The sequence below is a fragment of the Ursus arctos genome, unplaced genomic scaffold (genome assembly GCF_023065955.2).
Source record: "Ursus arctos isolate Adak ecotype North America unplaced genomic scaffold, UrsArc2.0 scaffold_28, whole genome shotgun sequence".
Classification (NCBI taxonomy): Eukaryota; Metazoa; Chordata; class Mammalia; order Carnivora; family Ursidae; genus Ursus; species Ursus arctos.
Genome location: NW_026622963.1, coordinates 1,069,334 through 1,084,904, shown reverse-complemented (window position 1 = coordinate 1,084,904; position 15,571 = coordinate 1,069,334). Strand labels below are relative to the sequence as shown.

Below are 15,571 nucleotides of genomic sequence, written 5' to 3'. Positions count from 1 at the left end.
TGACTACTCCAAATGCACGAATCCAGTCACAACTGACTTTGTGCATAATGAAAATTAGTGCTATACACAGGCATAGGGAAATACTGAAATTAGATTCACATATTGATTTCAATTTTTCAGGACACAGCTGGAATTATACAAGTTTTAAAGTAGACTGAGAGTGGGAGGTTTCAGAGGGCTCAGTAGAAAACTGATCCTACATCTTAACCTAAATAATGAAACTGGTACCCTGGAACACACGAGAAAAGGGGGTAATATCAGTAGGGAGAGACCCTTTCCTGGTTTCCATTTACCAAGAAATGTGCTCCATTGCCAATTCTATTTCTAATGATAAAATTTTATTGAGTAGGGACAGAAGTGATATTTAAAGGATTAAGAGTAAATATGAGTTACAAACCTTATGATGGGCTTACTTAAGAAATAGCTTTCAAAGTTATATTGGATTTATAGCAAATGGTTTGGAAGGAGGAAGCGTGTCTAACCGAAGGATTATAATGCCAGGAATAGACTCCCAGGTCTGTTACAATAAGTAAAAGTTTCAGGGTTCTCCAAGGACCCTCATAGATTCTCACACAGCCATTTGAAAAACAAGTGTATAAGACCTATTTAAACATTTTTACCACTAACTGGCTCTCAATACACATTTTGTCTAGAAGAAGAAAAATGTGAAAGAAATAAAAAATAGAATTAACAAATCAATAAAACTGTCTCCTAAACAGAAGTCGATGGACTAAATGACGAATGTGTAGGAGTGTAAAAGCCAATTTAGGGACATTTTAATATATTGATCATTAAATCAGAAAACAAATTTCGGGGGCGCCTGGGTGGCACAGCGGTTAAGCGTCTGCCTTCGGCTCAGGGCGTGATCCCGGCGTTATGGGATCAAGCCCCACATCAGGCTCCTCCGCTGGGAGCCTGCTTCTTCCTCTCCCACTCCCCCTGCTTGTGTTCCCTCTCTCACTGGCTGTCTCTATCTCTGTCAAATAAATAAATAAAATCTTAAAAAAAAAAAAAAAAAAAAGAAAACAAATTTCGCGTCAAAGGGAAGGAAGGGTAAATCATGCCTTCCCATGATATGCCACTGCCTGCTCTCTCCCGATTCTCCAGAGCCCAGCACAGCAGTCGGTACAGGGTAGGTATGCTGACTGAGGAATGAATGGTTGCAAGTGGAACATCTGGAGAATTCTGTCAACCCAAATCAACTTTCTGGGGGTATACTAGCATCTGCCGAAAGTCAAAAACATGTTGCAGGGTAAGATCCTCTTGGTGGGAGCCTATCTTATTCAAATATAAATTCAAAAACAAGATGTAGGCCTCATATGTAGCAGAACTCTTTTGCTGTGAATCTGTAATACTTCACCCTAGAAAGGTATCAAGTGCCAGAATAAATGTTTTAATGGCCAGAATTTGTGGACCTGTCTATTGCTTAACATTTGTTATTCTAACCGCATCATACCTAGTTCTATCAAATTCTAACAGTTTGTCTTTATGCTTAATAGCCTTCTCCAGACCAGACTTAATTCGCAATTCTTGATGAGGAAGAAGGTCCTTGGTAGAGATGTCCACTTTTCCAGAATTCTCCGTCCCTGAAATTCAATAAGGAAACCAAATGGTGTCAGCATGTATAATATAACTTAGTTATATCACTGAGCAGCAAAGAACAAAGTATCAGAAGATCTGCCTCTGCTCCAGATGGCTGACTGTCTTCACTTCAATGAAAAAAAATACACAGGCCAAGCTTTACTTATCAAGCATCAAGCATGGCTTGACACAGAATCGGTTCTCAGTATACAATAGGATCTATTTCTTCCCAAATGAAAATTTGGATCACTAAGGGTACCAAACTGTTAAACAATATAAAAATGTGTTATAAATTAAAAGCTTCATTGAATAGGGCTGACTATGACCTTTAAACATACTTTCACATAGCAAAACTAAAAACTAAATAATGGAAGAAAAAAGCGTAGAAACTGCAGGAAAGGGACAGAAATGGATACTGAAAACTTATTAGACGCTAAGCCACTTAATATGTTACATTATCTAGTTCTCCCAATAACTATGTAAGACAGTTTATATTATCTATACAGAAAAAGAAACAAGTTCAGAGACAATAATAAACATACTGAGTCACTCATGTAGAAATTAGAAGGTGGAAACAAAATTTAAACTTAGGTCTAATGAACCCACATTCATTCCTTGGTCCATGTGTCATCTCCTGTGTGACAGCAAACCAAAAATCTATGTATCCCAGAAAAGAGACCCATAAATTATGATAAAACCAAGACCTAAGATGTGTTAGGAAAACGAGGCTATACTGAAGGCTGACCTTTCTCCTTATTCAAACTACAGGCCTGTTCAAAGTCCTATCAAAACTCTCTTTTAAGATTAGAGACTGAGAGAGATTCTTGTATTCTGAATATAAGAAAACCACTTAGAACTATCTTCTTATAATGATGACCTTAAAGAAATCCTAACTGAAAAGATATGGAGACATGTTCAACCTCTTCAGTAAAATTTTTTAAAATATTATTTATTTATTTATATTATTAGAGGGAGAGGGAGAAGCAGGCTCCTGCTGAGCCAGGAGCCCGACATGGGGCTTGATCCCAGGACCCAGAGATCATGACCCGAGCCGAAGGCAGATGCCCAACCATCTGAGCTACCCAGGCGCCCCTTCAATAAAAAGTTTTTAAGTATAGAGATAAAAATATTTGAAATGTCAAAATTCAATAGATTTTAGTCACTATACTGTTACAGATTGATATGTTTTGATAAAGTAATATGGCAAATACATTTTAAGTGTCAAAAATGATCATATTAAAGACAAATACCATATGATTTCACTTATATGTGGAATCTAAAAAACAAAACAAACAAACAAAAGCAGAAACAGACCCATAAATACAGAGAAAAACTGGTGGTTGCCAGAGGGGAGGGGGTGGGGAGATGGGCAAAAAGGGATGAAGGGGAGTGGGAGGTGCCGGCTTCCAGTTATGGAATGGGATAAAAGGGATAGCATAGGTAATAGAGTCAATGGCATAGTTTTTAATTCTTTTTTTTTTTTTTTAAGATTCTATTTATTTGACACAGAGAGAGAGAGAGAGCACAAGTGGGGTGAGGGGCAGATGAAGAAGCAGATTCCCCTCTGAGCAGGGAGCCCAATACAGGACTTGATCCTGGAACTCTGGGATCATGACCTAAGCAGAAGGCACACACCAAACCAACTAAGCTACCCAGGCGCCTCTAGTCAATGGTATTTTAATAGCATCATATGGTGACAGACGGTAGTAACTACACTTGCGGTGAGCACCCCAATAACATACGCCATCAATCACTATGTTGTACACCTGAAACTAATATTACATTGTAATATTGTAATTGTATTTGTAACTGACATTGTATGTCAATTTTACTTCAATTTTAAAAATCATATTCTTAAAAAACAAAAATAAATATAAAAGTCTTTTTTTTTTTTTTAAGGGGGGCGGAAAGGCAGAGGGAGAGTGAGAGAGAGAATCTTAAGCAGGCTCCATGTCCAGTGCAGAGCCTGTTGCAGGGCTTGATCTCACAAACATGAGATCATGACCTGAGCCAAAATCAAGAATTAAGAATTAGACACCTAACAGACTGAGCCACTCAGGTGCCCCTAAAGAATCATATTCTTTGTGGTGCCTGGCTGGCTCAGTCAGTGAAACATGCAACTCCTGATCTCAGGGTTGTGATTTCAAGCCTCACATAGGGTGTAGAGACTACTTAAAAAAACTGGGATGCCTGGGTGGCTCAGTTAGCTAAGTATCTGCCTTCGGCTCAGGTCATGAGCCCGGGGTCTGGGGATAGAGCCTCACATCAGGCTCCTGGCGGGCTCAGCAGGGAGCCCGCTTATCCCTCTCCCTCTGCCTCTCCCTTTGCTTGTGTGCTCTCTCTGTCTCTGTCTCTCTCTCTCTCAATCAATGGATAAAATCTTAAAAAAAAAAACTAATTATAAAATACAAATTAAAAAAAGGAACACATTAAATTCTATACACACTATGATCACTACTTTACAATACCAATCAATCTATCTTTATTAAAAAAAAAAAAAATACAACAAAACACCAGAGGGGCACCTGGGTGGCTCAGTCAGTTAAGTGATCAACTCTTGACTTTAGCTCAGGTCATAATTTTAGGGTCCTGGGATATTTCCCTACATAGGGCTCCTTGCTTAGTGGGGGATCTGCTTGAGGATTGTCTCTCCCTCTCCCTCTCGCTGTCCCCCCCACTTGTGTGTGTGAGCTCTCTCTAAAATAAATAAATAAATAAATAAATCTTTTAAAAAAACAACAACTATGAACTAAAGTAGAAACAAAAATTTGCACAAGTGAGAAATAATGAATACACTGTTTTTCCTTTTAAAAATATCCTTAACTGGGGCGCCTGGCTGGCTCAGTGAGTTGGGTGTCTGCCTTCAGCTCAGATCATGATCTCAGGGTCCTGGGATCGAGCCCCACATAGGGCTCCCTGCTCAGCAGGAGCCTGTTTCTTCCTTTCCTTCCTACTCATGCTCTCTTCTCACTATCTCTGTTTCTGTCTCAAATAAATAAATAAAATCTTAAAAAAATATGTATCCTTAACTATTTTTTTTTAAGATTTTATTTTCGGGGCACCTGGCTGGCTCAGTTAGTGGACCATGTTACTCTTGATCTCAGGGTTGTCAGTTTGAGCCTCACATTGGGTGTAGGGATTTTAAAAATAAAATCTTGGGCGCCTGGGTAGCTCAGTCGGTTGAACATCTGCCTTCCACTAGGGTCATGATCTCAGGGTCGTGGGATTGAGCTCCGCATGGGGCTCCCTGCTCTGCGGGGAGCTAGCTTCTCCTTCTTCCTCTGACCCCCCCATCCACGCCTGCTCTTTTTCTCTCAAATAAATAAAATCTATAAAATAAATAAGTAAATAAATAAAAATCTTTAAAAATTTTAAAAATCTTTTTTTTTTAAGTTTTTATTTAAGTAATCTCTACACCCAACATGAGGCTCAAACTCACAACCTGAGATCAAGAGTCGCACGCTCCACCAAATGAGCCAGCCAGGTGACCTGTCCTTAACTATTTTTATCATGTGTTTTTCAACTATAAAAGACTTTGAAAACAGTTGCCAAAAAAAAAAAAAAAAAAAAAGTAGACTTCTGTATAACTTTCAGTCAGCTTCCCTTAATGGTAATACCTTATCTTATATAACCATAGTATAATTATCCAAAGAAATTAACATTAGTACAATACCATTAACTAAATTATAGTCTTTATTTGGATTCCAACATTTTTGCCATTAACATTATTTTCCTGTTCTGGGATCCAATTCAGAATCCCACATTGCAGTTACTTGTCATGTCTTCTTAGTGTCCTCTTATCTGTGATAATTCCTCAGTCTTTCCCGGTTTTTCATGATCTTGCAAATCTCCTACTCTTAAACTTTTCATCCAACAATTTGAGCATCCATTAGTGGATCCTGCCCGTGGCAATTACTACTACTGTGATATTCTAAATGGTGATTTTCTATAACCCTCATTCCTTCATGGTAATAATTGGAATTCTGTTATAATAAAGAGCTGTCCCTTCTCTCCCATTTATTAACTTATTCATTTAATTCAGGACATTAATTTTATTCTTTGGGTTATAATCCAATGTTATTAGTAGTAGTTATTTGCTCAATGTTAGGTGGTTTTAATAACTTTAAAAAAATAAATGACTGTAGAATAAATGAGTGAATAAACTGCATCTTGCATACCAGGATACAAGAAAAAAAACAATCACAGATACAACGAATTCTATCCACCACCACGAGGATCCAATCAGAAGATTGTTGCCTACCTGACATTAGCTTTTTCAGCAGTTTCTGGCTCTTGTTTGAGTCACGCTGTAAAATATCCTGTTCTTCACGAGTACATACCTATGAAGTAATAAGAGCAAGACACATGATCCAAGTTACATTAATTCTGTTTGCTTGATATCCTAAAATGTAAACTCAGATTACACATTAAATATGGCAATAAAATGAGACTGTTGGTGTTTTTTTTTAATCCAAACACACACACCAAAAATAGACATATACAAATGAGTTTGCCCTAGTCTCTTTCCACTTCTCCCTTCTTTTATGAACCATAGAAAAAACATCTCACTGGAGGTGTCCCTAAATGATTTGGTACTTAAAAAAAAAAAAGAAAAAAAATCTAACCTACTTTCAAAGGACAAAGATTTGCCGTCATTGAAAGACTTCCAGTTCTGATCATGAAATCCAAGTCTTACAAAAGAATTTATAAGCAAATGTCTTATTAGAAAGAACCAGAAAAAGCAAATTACAGTGCCACCAGTGAAAACTAACCTAACTTTCATACTTTTATACTATATACATTTCATTTCTTTGTCTTCGAGTATTACCTACGTATAAAATTATGAGTATATTAAGCAAAGAAAAAATTGTTTATTATAAAATCACTGCAACTATAAGAAGGGAGGCAAAAAAGGAGTTACTTAAAAACAACTTCATACTGAATTTATAAAGCTGCAAGACTTCAAGGTCAATTTGCTTTATATTACTCTGCATCCTGAACTGAAGGATGCAAGGCATCTAGTGGAAAACACTGAAAGTGCCTAGAAGTTGCCTCAGTGGCACACAAAGTTCCTGCCAGCAGCTACAGGGCATTTCTCTAGAGAAAGCCCCATATGAGATGATATTTACTGCCGTTTTATGAATTTTTGTTTTTGTTTTATGAATATTTTTGATGAAAGACACTACATTTTTCTGGTCATCCACTACCAGCTTATTTTTTGAGTGTACTGAATAATTAAAGGACCCATCAGAGAAGAAAAAAACAAAGCAATATAAAATGGATGTCTTCACCAACATCAAATGCCATTGCTTCTGCCACCCCGCTCAACTGGTAGAGTAAGTTTTCTAGACAACTCACTAGGGTGTTTGTAAGACAGTTATTACTGCCACACTCTTGAGGTCATTCTCTCAGATAACGAAGGTGAAAAGGAGGCACCCTGGAAATAGAAGCTATAATAACCTGAGGATTATGTTATAGTACAAGACTTGGGAGTCCTCAACAGTGTATATACTACTCAACACTTTTCTCACTAATAGGCCTCAGTACTAAGACATAACCTCGGGTTTTTGACTAATCAAATTCCTGCTACTAGAGTTTACTGGACATTGGAGGGAACAGATTTCCTAAGAAAAAGAGAAATTGCTAGGGATGTGAATGTCCCTACGTAGTCAACGAAAGGACAGTAAAATAAAATAAAAAAGAAACAATTTACCAAAGTACCACAGAAAAAGCAGGGGCCAGAGCCTTCCTGTTCACAGACAATCCGCCCACAGATCAGACAGTTATTGATCAGCTTGTGCTTCTGGCCCAGGCAATCACAAGGATGGCGACCAGGGATCAGGACTGCAAGCCTGTCCTGTCCCTCTTTTGTGTATAAACTGACAAACTTTGTCTTCTTCTTTAAGGAGTTGCTGTTCTCTTGTGCCTATTTGTACAGAGATATCAGAAATAACATCAAATAATAATGATAATGCAAACAATCAAGAAGAGAAAAACCTCAGTTCTGTTCAATGACAACTTATACACTACCTAGGGACCATGACAGAAGGGAAGGAATGGGAGAAATATTATTATTCATGAATTTTTCACTCAATATTTAATGAGTGTTTTCCCAAATTATGTATTTTAGAGAACCATTTTATTAGTTGCATGGTATTCTATCAAATGAGGGAACCATAATTAATGTAATCTTTCTCTTACTGTTACACAGGTGAGTTCAAATTTTCAAGTTTGCATGCATTTCTTCTTTTATTTTTTTAAGATTTATTTATTTATTTATTTATTTTAGAGAAACAGAGAGCACCGTTGGAAGGGGCAGGGGGAGAGGATGAGAGAGAGTCCCAACCTGACTCCCCGCTAACCGTGGAGCCTGATGTGGGGCTCAATTTCATGACCCTGGGATCACAACCTGAGCCAAAACCAAGAGTTGGTCACTTAACCAACTGAGTCACCCAGGCACCCCTTTGCATGCATTTCTGATTACTTTCTTAAATTAGATTTTTGAGTCCTATTAGTAAGTCAAAAGGATATGGACATTTCTATGGTTCTTGCTGTATGCTGCCAAACTGTCCCCCAGAAAGCTTAAACCAATTTACATTGCCACCAGTAGTGTACAGGGGGTTCCTGTACAAATAAGACTTCACCATCACTGAGTATTCTATTTTAAAAATCTTTAACAATTTAAAATTATAGGCAATATCTCAGGGATTTAATGTGTATTTATTTGATTACCAGTAGAGTAAGCAACGATCCTGTTTTGCATAGGACTTAGGAAAATCCCAGAATACTGGACCTAGAGTGCTAAAACTGAGAAAGTCCCTGACAATTAGGGTGACGAACTGGTAAAGGTAAATATCTTTTAATGGTTATTGGTTATTTGTGTTTTTCCTTTTGCTGTGATGCTTCTTTGCTTATTTTATTCAGCTTGATAAAAGGCTTAAGTCTCTATTCTTTTCCCTTTAACATTATTTTGCAAATACTTTTCCACATTTTTTTTTTTGCATCGTCATCACACTCAGAGTTTTTTGGTCGCCTCTCTTCCATCTTAGCATAATTAACTATTTCCTTCTACTGGGAAATTTAGTTTCTCAAAATTTCCTTGATTGTAAATATTTCTGCTTACTTCACAGGGCTATTTTGAGAACCTTGAAAAAATATGAAAAAACTCTAAAAACTAAATGATGATGATAGTGGTGGTGGCAGTGGTAGATGGCCCAAAGTAGGAACACTCTTAACAACAGATAGAATTGTGCATTCTTTTAGTAAAAATCCACACACACATCCACAAAATGTTGAAGTTGAAGCCCTGGTGACCTTCATTAAATATTTTCCATTTAGGGGTACCTGGGTGGCTCAGTCAGTTAAGCATCTGCCTTCAGCTCAGGTCATGATCTCTAGGTCCTGGGATCAAGCCCCACATTGGGCTCCTTGCTCAATGGGAAGTCTGCTTGTCCCTCTCCCTCTGCCCCTCTCTGCTGCTTGTGCTCTCTATCAAATAAATAAATAAAATCTTAAAAAATAAATAAATATTTTCCATTTATATATATATCTCTTTCTCATTCTCATTTCTAACCAAGATGTCCTTATAATAACTATTTAATCAGGCTGCCAAAAAAATCTACCATATAGAAAGTGATATATCATCATCATTACTTTCTCTCCATAAAATTCATACATTTGTTGAAAAATTGCCACTCTAGACCAATTTGTACACTTTGCTCTCTGAAATGTATCAGTCACCTCTCCTTTTGCATAGAACTAGAAAAAGACTCATTCTATAAGCACTCACCTTGGCCAAATCAAAAGGTGTTTTGACCTCCCTGGTTGTGTCAGGTTCAGCAAATGCAGGAACTTCCTGTCTATTTCTTCCTTTCCGCCTACTCCTCTTTAGCTGGTCTCCTGATCTCTGCCCATCCAACATTTCTTTAAAGAAAATAACATTATATACATTTATATATGTACATAGATTGATAATAGCAGGATTCATTGGTGAACTAATATCTAATAAAGAGAAGATAATGCTTAATATTTAGAGAGAAGATACGAAGTCAGACAGCTTTTTACATTAGCTTTTCCTCTCAAACCAGAATTATATTTAAGCCATAATTTTCAAGATAGTAGATGATAAAGACTACTGGCTAGGACTATAGTGGTAAATTAAAATCTAATATTTTTAAACTGTATAATAATAATTACTTAGATTATTTAGTTTGGTGTTTACCTTTTGTATTTTTTAACTAAATAGTTCCTTCTAAATGCTATTCATACTAAAACTGGTCAACATTTACTTTCATCCAGGTATACATATAACAAAAGTGTTTTTTTTAAATCCATGGATAAATTTTTCAAACTATGCTGAAACCACATTTGTATCTGCAAATAAGCATTTTTGTGGTATTTTCAAAGTTCAAAAAGTCTGAACTAAAACAATAGTCATTACAGTTTGAGTAGAACTGAATTAAAAATATGTATACATTTGATTCTGCTTAAGTTAGCTGTGAGGAAATAGCAGTGACAGAAAATATCAGGTCCTACAAACCAGCCCATTTACCAATATTTCAACCCTCAATTATATTAACTTACCATCTTTTTTGAAGGACTGTTGCAGAGCATCAGAGCTCAACTCCTGATCATTCTTTTGCCATTTCATTATAAGCTCCTCAATGAATTGACCTTTTTTGTCCTCATTTCCCTGAAGAAGGTCAGTAACATATTCTCGTATCTCTTCAGCACTCTCAATTGACAAAACATACCTCAAGAAGCAAAAATATAAGTTGTTGAAAGAAGACCTGCTTACACTATGTCTTTCAATAATCGCAACAGAAATCAAGGTAGTACAAACCAGTCATTAATCCATTAAAGTGGATCGTACCAAATTCTATGCTAGATGCTAAGGATATAAGTTTGATTAGGACAAAAATCCTGACCTCAAGTAGTTCATAATCTAACCTTCATACAATCTTGTTAGAAGATTAGAATTAATGTTTTGAAAATAGGCTTGTGGAGCTGTCCTTAACATAGGAATCCTTTCTCTAACTACATATCTGCAGTCATTACATTTTCCTAGGAATACAAATAAATCAATCTTTATACTACAAAACCTAAAATTTCTTTTTTGTTAAAAATATCAGTATATATGACAATCCAACCAGTTATTGATTTAATATTCTCAAAAATTATAAATCAGGGCAGCTGGCTGGCTCAGTCGGTAGAGAATGAGACTCTTGATCTTGGGGTTGAGTTCGAGCTCCATGTTGGGTGTAGAGATTACTTCAAAGAAAAATAAAATCTTTAAAAAAAAATTACAAATAAAGATTAGCATCACATTAGAATAAGAAGATCTATTTTAAAGAAATATTATAAAGGGTTCCTAGAAGTTAAATGGGCTAACAGTTGGTCAGTATAACTTTTCTAAAAATTGACAGGCCTATATATTTGAAGTGCCTTAAAAATAATCCAGTAATTCCATTTATAGACACTACAGGAAATTTTATTCAAAAAGTTAACTGCATCACTATTTGAATTAATGAAAAACTAGAAGCTATTTAAAACATCCATTGATGGGAAAGACGAATGAATTCAAGTTTTCAGACTTTACAAAATGTGATATACCACCACTAAAAGTGAAATTTATGAATAATTATTATTGACCTGAAAAAAATGCTTTCATATAATGGTAAGTGAAATAACAGGATAGAATGTAGAGTATAGAAGAGCAATAACAATTGCTAAAAGAAGGGCGGCTGGGTGGCTCAGTCATTGGGCGTCTGCCTTCGGCTCAGGTCATGATCCCAAGGTCCTGGGATCGGGCTCCCTGCTCACTGGGAAGCCTGCTTCTCCCTCTCCCACCCCTCCTGCTTGTCTTCCCTCTCTCGGTGTGTGTTTCTCTCTGTCAAATGAATAAAATCTTTAAAAAAACCCACAAAACAACTGCTAAAAGAAATGTGTATATCCATACACCTCCGTGTAGAAAAAAGGCCAGAAGGTTATATACTAAAATCATTACCACAGAGTGATATGATTAAAGAGAGTTATTTTATTTTTTCCTCTAAGATGAATATGTTTTGAAAATATATTATAATACACATAGGAAAAACACTAAGAGAGAAACAATGATTACCTCTGCATTGTGGTATTATGGTAATTTTGGTTTCCTCCTCTATCTTTCTCTGATTTTTTTAGGTTTCTACAGTGATTATGTTACACCAAGGAAAGAAAGAATTGAAAAAACAACTTGTAAATTAACTTATCTGACCATGAAAGCATTATAAGATCTGAATAAACTGTAATTCAGACACACTGATATTGGATACAAGAAAAATTATTATAATGCTATATTCCTTTAAATTAAAAAAAATTATGTGATTGTACCATCACTAGTAGCATATGTACTAGGTTTTTTTTCCTAACGTGGTGGTACATTTGCAGAGTTATGATCCATAGGTGAATAAACCTGTGCCTTTGGGCCTCATTAAGAGCATCTTTTAATCCATCATAGATTATAAAGACACAACCGTTTTTCAGGACTTTTACAGTTTAATCAACTTGATCCCCAAATTTAGCAGCCCCCATCAAAAAATTACTACCAAGTTCTCACAGAAGGAACTGCAAGGAACCTCAGGGGATCATTTAACTGTGGAGTATTCAAACCAAGAGGGAAGTACTTAAAGAGTTCCAGAAACATTTGAATAAATGTTATTTTAACTATTTAACAAAGTATAATAAGGAACAGCATACATCCAAATGTGTTATATGCAAAATCTTACCAAAATAGGGTCTTCCAAAACATGAGCTAAGGCAGATTGTAGAACAAAGTTTAATTTGCTAATTCTGTGTACAAATCTTAATGTTCCATAAATGTATCACTAATTAGGAAGATAGTAGTTCTGTGCTGTTTGTAAAAATTCAGGCCACTCATGCCAAATTTTTCAAGTTAGCACACTACCATAGTACTAATTTTCAATTAAATACCAGGCAAAGCATAGCAAATTTACACAAAAATGCTTTGATCATGGCATCATAGACTGTTGAGCAATAACTAGTAAAAATCTAGTAAGTCAAATGAGTTCAAATAGCATTCTATTATAGGTAGCTTCAGTGCTTTTTTCAGTTTTGAACAATTCTTGTAGAACTTATATTTATGAGTAAAAAAAAAATGCAAGCAGGTATTTAGCCATACTTAGCGCTGCAACTATGGAACTTAAATTTCTGATCACTGTTCTTTAAAGGGTGTGGGTAAGTTTAATTGAGAAACATCTAAGGCTTCAAAATGAGCTGTTAAACCACAATCTACGAAAATTAGAATTTTCCTCATGTTGGGTAAGCAGACAAGATACAAATGGATATTGAGACTGAGAAGACTGCATCTAACCATACCGCATTGTTGATCCATCAAAAATAGCCTCAACTGGGCACCTGGGTGGCTCAGTCGTTAAGCATCTTTCTTGGGCCCAGGTCATGATCCCAGGGCCGTGGGATCAAGCCCCACATCTGGCTCCCTGCTCCACGGGAAGCCTGCTTCTCCCTCTCCCACTCCCCCTGCTTGTGTTGCCTTTCTCGCTGTGTCTCTCCCTCCCAAATAAATAAAATCTTTAAAAAAAAATAGCTTCAATCTTCGTGCTGTTGTTGTCATCGTTGTTGTTGTTTTAACTGAGTGACTTTTTTTGTTTGGTATATGTGCAAAGTCTCATTATCTCATTTGCCAGCATTCCACTGCTTTAAAAAAATGTTTGAAAACTACTTAATCTGATCTTGCCTTCAAACAAGGATAAAGATAAGCCATACGACTTGGCAAGGTTTTTTTTTTTAATAGTTTTTTCCAATGTTTAAAACAAAAACCTTTAAAACAGGCTTTCTTAAGTCTCTCCTTGCCAACAAGTCTGTTCTCTCCAAACTCAGAAACGCACTTCCTACAAAAACCCTAGAAAGGGCAATTTAGGTTTCATTATCTATGAACAAGGAATCAAATCAAGGAACACTTTCAGGTTTTGACCTAGTCCAAGTTTTTCCCCACCTGGGACACTGCACTTCCACCTACCCACCCTTTAGTTCTCAGGTTAAAGTCATCCCTTGAAGTAAACCTTCCAAGTTTCTCAAATCTTAGTGGAAGTTTTTACTCCGTGCTCCCACAACATTTTCACATTTCCCCCATTCACCAATCAGAGAGAACCCAGTGGTCTCAGTCGTCTTTGTTGCCCCAGCACCAGTTATGTAGTGCAACAAACGGGATAAACAAATCAATTGAAAGCGAATACTAAATTATGTCACCATCTCCACTTCATAAGAACTATAAAGTATTAAAGATAAGCTCTACTAACTATTCATTTTATAGACACGGAAACTAAGGTATAGAGAGGGAAATTAAAATGCCCGAGGTTCCAAAACTGGTAAATGACAACAGAAACTAGAACATGGGACTCCTCAGTCAGAAGTTATTTACACCTCACCACCGCAGCCTCAATTTAAAGTCCCGGTCCTATGTGACACAACCCAGATCGGGCAAACTAAAATGCTCAGAGCAAGGGATTTCTGGAAAAACAATTTGGCTTGCCCCTTCTCTCCGGCATTTATAAGGAAACTGGCTCCCGGGACAGTTTTAGAGGTCCAATTATCAGAGATCTGGCGTTTTCCTAAGAAAAAAGTCCCCACCGGACGATCGTGTAGCCTGACACACTATTCCAGAAGCTAAATGTAAAGCCGGAGGTCAAAATTCGGCGCCTAGACACCGACAGCAGCCCTTTTACCGTATTTTTTCACTCTCATCAACTTTTTAGTCCTCCCCGCTTCCCCTTTTGCTCAGTCAGCGCACATCCCAGAGCTCCTTCCCGCCTGGGTCCCGAACCGGTCTCACTGCATGATCTCCTCGCTGACATCCAGGCCGAAAGTTTTCCGCAACTGTTGGGTGCACCAGCCCACCAGCTGCTCCCGGGACGCCGCCCCAGCCACCGCCATTTTTCCCAGCCGGAACCAGCTGGGCTCCAACAGCCCCACGTCCTGCGCCGGACCAGTCCCCTTCGCAACACCGACCTCGCTCGCGCGGGTTCCGCCAGCCTGCACGGCCCCTTTCGCGGTGGCACCGCCCCCAGCACAGGTCCCTCCCACCTCCTCTTTCCCGCTTCCTGGCATTGTTTACGCCAGTACCAGAGCTCCACTGCGCGTGATTTTTCTGCATCGTTAGATGTAGGGCTTGAGAATCGGGAATTCTATGGAGAAGACAGTACCAATACCAGTAACAACTACAGTCGAGGAAAAGATAAAACTCTGAATTTGAGAGGCCAGTTTTTAAATTATTCTGGTTTTATGTAAGACATTTAAAATAGCACTTGCAAGCTAGAGTAACCACTGTGAGGATTTGCTTTGGTGGTAGTGGTTTTATTAATACTCCGTGTGGTCCAATGCTAGATTCTTGCTATTAAAACCTCTTTCTATTAAATATTTTTAACCCAAGTCTTTTCCAGGAGAGCCAAGACAACCCAGGAAGCTGGCGGGGTGCGGGGTGGGGGGGGGGGGAAGAACTCTAATAAAACAGGTGCTGGGATTTGGCTTTCAAGAACTTCCAAACAAATTCTCTGTCGTGATTTTTTTTTTTTTTTTACTTATGTAATACTTTTTTTCTGCCAACAATTGTCCTTTTTAAAGTTTTTAATTTAAATTCCAGTTAACATACAGTGTAATATTAGTTTCAGGTATATAATACAGTGATTCAACTCTTCCATGTAACATTTGGTGCTCATCGCAAGTGTATTTAATCCCCATCACCTATTTAACCCATCCCCCATCCTGCAGTAATTTTTTATTTTTTATTTTCTTAAAGATTTATTTATGTATGTTTAGAGAGAAAGAGCACAAGGGGAAAAGGCAGAGGGAGAGAGAGAATCTCAAGCACTCACCACTGAGCCAGGAGCTGGATGCTAATGCCCGGCTCAACCTCGAGACCCTGAGATCATGACCTGAGCCCAAAAGAAGAGTCAGACTCTTACCGGCTTAATGG

General features: G+C 37.5%; 1 protein-coding gene across 5 annotated transcripts in view; it reads right to left on the bottom strand.

Moving 5' to 3' along the window:
* TRIP4 (thyroid hormone receptor interactor 4) overlaps positions 1–14,627 on the bottom strand; it is a 55,355-nt gene extending 40,728 nt beyond the window's left edge. The window contains exons 1-6 of one of the 5 annotated variants that reach the window (XM_026478291.4): positions 14,432–14,627; positions 10,165–10,334; positions 9,371–9,504; positions 7,295–7,507; positions 5,843–5,921; positions 1,457–1,586 (exon numbers count right to left, since the gene is read on the bottom strand). In XM_026478291.4, coding sequence (XP_026334076.1) covers positions 1,457–1,586; positions 5,843–5,921; positions 7,295–7,507; positions 9,371–9,504; positions 10,165–10,334; positions 14,432–14,532 — 827 coding nt within the window. In that variant the 5' untranslated portion in view covers positions 14,533–14,627. Of the gene's footprint in view, positions 1–1,456; positions 1,587–5,842; positions 5,922–7,294; positions 7,508–9,370; positions 9,505–10,164; positions 10,335–14,324; positions 14,397–14,422 lie in introns of those variants that run through there. The other 4 variants (XM_026478292.4, XM_026478295.4, XM_026478293.4 and 1 more) reach the window with 4 other exon arrangements.
* Between the last annotated feature and the right edge of the window lie 944 nt (positions 14,628–15,571).